Genomic DNA, 7911 nt, shown 5'->3' on the forward strand with positions numbered 1-7911 from the left:
CTTTGAAATCGTTCAGTTTACTAATTCAAAATTCGTTAAAGTTTTACAAAATATGAAATAGATAATAAAACAAATTCCAAATTTTGGCTTCCAGATGCCCATATTCGGGTGGAAAAATACGTTATTCAAAATTGGATGGCTCTATGTACCGTTGTTTTATCGCAATGCGAGAAACATACATACATTTATGCAGATTCTTTATTATTTAATTTCTTTAAATATAATGCGGGGTATAATATTTGGTGGCAACAAGTTGAAAAGTGAACCGACATTTATAGTGAACCGACGCACAATGCTAAAACTAAATTAATAGATCTTCTGGGCAAATTGCCTCTTTGGGCTAAAAACCGTAAATAAATGCAATTCATGTAAATTTAACAACAGTATGTGTAAGAAATGTGTTTCTTAAAATGTATCAAAAAGAAAACATATATATATTGCAAATATAGATTTATTTTTAGCATGCGGCACTGAGTGAAAACTGACAAGAATGTTCAGGTAGCAGAAGTACTTCACAAATGTTACGACATAAACAATCTTGCCTTCAATTACATTTCACACAACACATATAGCTGTCAAGCATTACAACGTACAACGAAATTTCGATATTCAAAGTTACTAGTAAACAAATAAGTAAAATATTAAAAAAAAAGAAGTTCCTGAGATCATTGCAGAAGCATACACAAGATAATCTAGATCGAAATGCAGTGTCTCTGCTCCTAGGCTTCCTTTCAATCAAGTCCAAAGCACAGTTCGTCCATCCATCACCTTTGTTCTCGATGAAGTACCGTATTATTTAACCCCTTTGTCCTTGATGGCCGAGCTGAAGGACATCCTCTCCTCTGTTCCTGTACAGCAGAGGTTCTGCTTTTGCAATGTCTTCATCGGTTAAAAATTCAAGTTTGGGGTCATCGGAGTTAATCCTGTCATTGATACCGAAGAATTCAGGAGCTTGTGCACAGGGTACAACATCGTCAGGATCGGCGCAAGATAATGTGAGCTGGTTGAAGACAGTTTGATTTCCGCAGAGGAAAGACCATTGTTGAGTCTCCCTAGAACCGTCCTCTGTCTCAATAGAATGGCAGACGTGGAAAATTTGGCAGTTATTGTCTACGTCGGCGTAGTAACCGTCGTTGAAGCAAGAAAATGTTGTTTTTACGGGACCTACTAAAAGGTCAGCACCATCAGGGAGGGCATATGCCTCACGTTTTGCCCTCTGAAAAAAGAAATTCCTTTAATTGCAACACTAATAGTTTTACACATTTTTTTAAAAACTGTAATTTTGACAGAAATTTTTAACGCATAAGTGAAAAGTAATAAATTCTAGGATGAGGTACTTAAATATCTTGCAAAAGCCGAGCACATTTAAGAAATTTTCTAGATAAATGACCGAGAAATATTGACGACCAAAAATCTAAGTCTGTGAAAAAAACTTTATTTCTCCTCTTTCTTTCATAATATTCCTGCTTTATATTAGTCTTACACATTTTTTAATTTTGTGTACAATTACAGGTTGCAAACACTGTAAATTAAATTGTTAGTACCATAGTATTTAAATAAATTTCTAATGTTAGGAAAAAATGCTGTATCTATTATACGAGTATAAGCCATTTATATTCATTAAAACTAAATTTCGTATAAAAACTCAGAAAAAGCAGAAGCAGTTACGGTTTGCTAATCGATTTACCTCGCGGGTAATTGCTTTGAACGAAATTGTTCTATTATATTTCAGAAACTAGTGTTTGTTATGCAGTAATTGATGTTCTATTATTGTGATACTGAAATTGATGTATTGTAATTCATATATTATAATTGATCAACTGTAATTGATATACTTGCAATTGATCCACTGTAATTGATATATTGCAATTGATCTACTGTAACTGATATATTGCAATTGATCTACTGTAATTGATATATTGCAATTGATCTTCTGTAATTGATATATTATAATTGATCTATTGTAATTGATATAATATAATTGATCTACTGTAATTGATATATTATAATTGATCTACTGTAATTGATATATTATAATTGCTCTACTATAATTGATATATTATAATTGATCTACTGTAATTGATATATTATAATTGCTCTACTATAATTGATATATTATAATTGATCTACTGTAATTGATATATTATAATTGATCTACTGTAATTGATATATTATAATTGCTCTACTATAATTGATATATTATAATTGATCTACTGTAATTGATATAATATAATTGATCTACTGTAATTGATATAATATAATTGATCTACTATAGTTGATATAATATAATTGATCTACTGTAATTAATATATTGCAATTGACCTCCAGTAATTGATATTCTAGAATTTGATGTTCTTTATATAGTATTTGTGCTCAGATACAAAATACCTACCTTCGCATTTGATCACACATGTACACTAAGTTACTGCAGTGATCTCCAATAAAATGAAGTTTCTAAAAAGGATTTACGGAGAAATTGTCGAAAACTAATGCTTCTAAAATTCGTAAATAAAAAATATCTTTTGGAAAATAATGCGTAAATTGCGTTTACATATTTATAACGACTCCGCTTCGTAGAGCAAAAATAAATTAAAATTGCTCAGTCTCAAAGCTTCTGGAGCGACAATTTTCAATCAAAAATATAAAATACATGCACAATTGAACTACGATTAATATTTTTGCTATATTTATTATAACCTTTGACTACGAATTAAAAAACATTACCTCGTTTTCTATCCATGGGAAAGAAATATGTCATAAATAAGGTAAATTTAGCATTTGGGAGTTTTTTTGACAAACGGTTCTCAAGCCAAAGGTTGAGACACATATGTCCCATCCGTAGTTAATAGTAAAATACGTGTGTCCCACACGTAGCGATTGGCTTACTATAAGCATATCTATTATTCTGGAAAACTTGTTTATATGAAATAGATTGTACATCGTATGATACACGGTAAAGCATACTTTGCATGACCCAACATTGCAACATAATGCAATTCATATTTGTTCTTTTCAGTACAGCGGCGTGAGGATTTTCCAACTATTGGAAGATGATCGCTCACATTTAGGAGATTCTAAAGAGACTTTTTAACCTAGCAGTAATTTTTAAACTTTTAGTGGGAGATATAGGTCCTATTAATAGTCAAAGAATTAAATAAAGATTATATTTCTAAACTTTATAAGCACAATTAAGTGATTATGTCAAAATAATACACGCTTCACTATACTTAATAACAATTTAATTATAAACTATATTTGAAGTGGGAATTTAAATAGATTTACCTTTGCAACTGCATATGTTACAGCCAGGATCATAACACCTATAACAGGAAAATAAACATTTCATTAAAAATAATTTTGAATTTACACTTGTTACCTTATATTGTATAAAGGAAAGCAATTCTTTTATATCTATGAAATATGAATAATTAACTTACTTAAAATAAGGACTTTCATGATTATGCCTTTTATCCAAAAAGGGAAAATGCTGTAGTGAAGAAACTGAAAACGAAAGGTACTGAAAGGTACTGAAAACGAAAAAAAAAAAAAAAAAGATTTTATTTTTTAGGAAGAAAAACAATTTATTACCATGCTAGTTCATAACTGGAGTTTTGAAAAACGCTATAAAAGAACGAAATGATATAATTTCAAAATAAATTATTATATGGTAAAAGATAAAATAATAAAATGAAAAAAAATCTGAAAAGTTTCAGATTTTAACTTTCGCCCAAAAGGGTTTGTTAAGGTTTCTTACGCTGTCCCTGAGCTTGCATTCTACCACTTAGCTTTATTATTAAGAATAATTTTCTTCGCACTTACACAGTATACAATTCAACATCAAAATTATAAACGTTTTTAAGGTATTACAAAGCATAGCAGTATACGCTTAGCATTCCCGTTGCAGCGTTAAATGTTCGCACACATTTTCTGAGTCTTTTCTCATTTCATCTTATCAATGTTCAGTTTTCTTTCAAAACTTTTTTTGTCTTTATATTATTAACGTTTTGTAGCTTTACTTTACTTATTAAATATCATGTTCTTGAAGCTAACGCCACATAAACTTCTATTCAGCGGCAAAATCATAAAATATTTTAAAAACCGTATTCTTTAGAATTTCCGATAGACAGTCTCGCGTAGTGGAGATAAAAATGTTTTATGCGGTACAGGGTTAAAATTCCATAATCGGAGAGACCGCCAAGCTTGGCGAGAGTTTTTTATTTGGCGCGATTTTAATTGGTTGTGTTTTCCGGCTGTATGTTTTCTTGTGGCAAACCTAGAGCTTTATTTCGGTAACTGTAAGAGCGCGAATTTAGTGCAGCCAGATTTTTTTTTAAATTTAATTTTGAAATACTATGTTTTGTTTTTTAAAGTTTTATTGTTTAATATTATTGTTATATATATGTTTAATATTATATTTATATGAATATTTGCAGAAGGTTAAGCTGTTGTTGGTGGGAGAATGTTGGATTTCATATGACATGAAGTTTCTAATTTATGAATGTTTTCATTTAATTTTATTTAGTTAACTTTTTTTTTAGTTTTGTTTCTTGCATGTGGCAATCGAAAGATGTGAAATATCTAAAGCTTTGAACGAAAGTTGTTTATTGTGTTGAATTCCACGACGATAGTAACTTGAATATTTTAGTTAGTTTATGATGCTGAATACGCATAATTTGCTATTATGTTTACGTTTAAAACTGATTTCGCAGTGCTCTTATCTGATAAGTGTATACATTTATTTACTCAATAATTATTTACAAGAATTGTCCATTCTACTATTTTATGATGAATTACATATATATAGGACTATGCTTTTACTTGCAAAGCTGTTGGACTTTGTTTTACTCATCTAGTATTTTATCATCTCATTTTACTCATCTAGTATTTATTCTATTTACATAAAATAACGGCGTTTCACTACTGCAAAACTTAAAAGTTACTATTCTTTTTACGTTTAAAAATCACATTTTAGTGCTTTCATTTAGTTTGCTTAAAAAATTCGCCAAATTTTGAAGGCCAAAATAGTTTGGCGCCAACTTACCCCGCTTATGGAATTTTAGCCCGGTACAGTGCTGCCAATGCTCGCTTTGAAATCTTTGAGTTTATTAATAGAAAATTCGTTAAAGTTTGATGACAAAATATGAAATAGGTAATAAAACAAATTCTAAATTCAAAATTTGGGCTTTCAGGTGCCTACATTCGGGTATAGGATTACGTTATTTAAATTTGGATGGCTTTAGGTACGTTGTTTTTCGCTATGCAAGAAACATACATCTGTAAAATCTGTAATCCTCAAAATCTGTAAAATTAATCCCACAAACCCTAACAGAATGCTGTGGCATCGAAATGTATAGCAGTTTATAAGGTATTTTATGTTAATTAACGCACTTTTATTTATTCGAACCTATATTCCTATTTCTCGAGGAAATAAATGAATTGAGAGTGACCGAATTGAGAATTTTGAATGGCTTATGTAAAGAGCCTTTGGCAGTTCAATTCAGTTGACGATCTATGGGCACACATCATCGTTACTAATGGTCAAGAGGTATAGCCCCACCATTAAGTAGATTTATTTTAAATAATAGTAAGCAAATAATTATATTTTTCATATTACAATACGCAACTTAGTTTTGCGTCCAGAATAATAGCACTATTCACACACCATTCCATTCTTAATGACAATTAAAATCTATAAAGGTTAATAAGATTTAACAGTATTTTAAGGTACCCCTCAAATTGCATTAAATCCAAAGATGTTCTTTATATGCATAAAATATTCAAAGGCAATTAGGATACATGCTTATTCATCTCTAACTAACATTCTTTGCTATGAAAAGGAAGAAAAAAGTATAATGCTATGAAAGCTAAACCGGTGACCATGTGAGTGTTGAACCTGTTTCTTAACACTTTGACTGCGAATTTAAGAAACATTACCCCTCTTTCTATCCAAATGAAAAAAAAATGTATCATAAAAAAGATAAATTTAGCATTTGGAATATCTTTGACAAATGGTTTTCAAGCAGTAGCTAATGGTAGGATACATATTTCCCACGCGTAGCGATCGACTTGCTAGAAGCACACCTATTTTATTCTGACAAACTTTATTAATATGAAATAGATTTACATCGTACGGTACAGGGTAAAGTATTCTTTGCATACCCCTACGTTCAACATTGGACAACTCACATTTGTTCTTTTCAAATGTTCGTTTGTGTACAACGGCGTCTTGATTTTCCAGCTATTGGAAGAGGATCTGCAACATTCAGGAGATTCTAAGGACTTTTTAACCCAGCAGTAATTTTTAAACTTTTAATGCGACATGTATGCCCCGTTAGCAGTCAAAGATTTAAATACATAATACTTCTGGTTAACCAACACAGCCTCATAGAATTTGAGATTGTTAATAAAGATAATTAAATGCATTTTATATTGCCAAATTTTAAGGAAAGAATTTTGCAAAACATGCAGCCGCTCTTGTGTAGATATTGCAAAACTATCTTAATGGCAGACCTATTCGATTCGCCAACAAGAATCTCCCTTATAGAAAAAGAATGCTACATTATGAAATTAAAGCATAGTTCACAATAACAGAGTCTGGCAAATGATTGCTCCATATTATTTATTAATTATTCGGTTTTGGTTGGACTTATTGAGATTACGTTAAAGCAAACTAGAGCTATTTGCCTAAGGGGCAGAGATACCCTCGTGAAAGACCTCGTGGAATGCTCGTATGCATGTTACACATCACAAAAATGACCATGCGACCAGCTCCTTCGTCTGAAATAGAATTCAGGCCGTTGGAACTACCAGTGTTCAGCGAGTTTACCGTTCGGCTGCTGTTGGGCCTTATATTATTCAGTTAGAAATTGCTAAGTGGCATTGGCAAATACAGCAACGTTACCATGAAAGAAACTGATTATATTGTTTAGATTAGAAATTAAATAATCTTTAAAGCTACCATATATAAATGCTGCCTAGACTTCACTGACTGAAACTGCAATATGATTTTAAGATATTAAATTTAATATTCAGTAAAATCATTCGGAATAATATATTTATGATCTTTGAAGTCTGATAGAACTTGACAGTCTTTAAAGCAAAACGACAAGAAGTTCTGAAGTTAGTATACTAGAATGGCTTGGTTTAAGTTAGTATATTCTAATACTGCAATATCTATGAGAATGGAAGATGTTACTTACCTTTACTCTTCTTGTTGAGGGTTTGGATGAATAGTCAGAGATGTCCCGGCCTTTTATATCTCCAGCAGCTGCTTTAATTCCTCACCAGCTGCACAAGAGGGTCAGCGAGGTCAAACCATAAATTTTTCCTCAAATGTGTATAAAGGGGAATAGTGGTAAGCCAGCTAATTACAATGCAATCAAGTGGGTGCATGCGTCGGAACGTAACCTTGTCGCGCAAAATAAACTTTGACCCTCATCAAACGTGTGACAGATTAAAGATAAGTTACGACATTTGCAGCATATGCTAAAAAAATCACGTTTTGTATCCAGTGGAAAAAAAAAATTCAGGATTACGATATCTAAAACAGAATCTCGGATAAAGAACAGGAAATGTACGTCAGTTTCGGTGATGATGCATTAATTGTAGCTGAAGCTTCTGGAATTACAATTGACCTTCGTATGATTTCTTGGAATGTTATTTTTGAGCTTTTAACATTAATTTCCATATTTTTTTTCTTTTATGGGTATGATTAATACAATGTTAAATTTTTGGTTTATAAGAACATGATGCAGTTGAATAATCAGATTTTATTTGAATTCAGACAAAATGATTCAAAATCAAAGATCACAAATACATTTGAAGCAATTTTGTCAAAACAGCTCTTGTGTGGCTATGGAACGTACAGCAGAAACCAGTCACTGCTCGTGAGCCGCGTGCGAAAATCTCAAC

At 31.3% G+C, this 7911-nt stretch overlaps 1 protein-coding gene across 1 annotated transcript; it reads right to left on the reverse strand.

The window, feature by feature from the left end:
* Positions 1-433: 433 nt before the first annotated feature.
* Positions 434-7247, reverse strand: LOC118192503 (uncharacterized). Its single transcript, XM_035363498.2, has 4 exons — positions 7200-7247; positions 3438-3527; positions 3283-3320; positions 434-1216 (listed from the first exon to the last, which is right to left on the reverse strand). Exons 2-4 carry the CDS (start codon positions 3454-3456, stop codon positions 797-799), a joined length of 477 nt encoding a protein of 158 aa, XP_035219389.2. The 5' UTR covers positions 3457-3527; positions 7200-7247; the 3' UTR covers positions 434-796.
* Positions 7248-7911: the final 664 nt, after the last annotated feature.

Source organism: Stegodyphus dumicola, chromosome 10 (genome assembly GCF_044657685.1).
Source record: "Stegodyphus dumicola isolate Sdum_Otavi_A_Nest chromosome 10, ASM4465768v1".
Lineage (NCBI taxonomy): Eukaryota > Metazoa > Arthropoda > Arachnida > Araneae > Eresidae > Stegodyphus > Stegodyphus dumicola.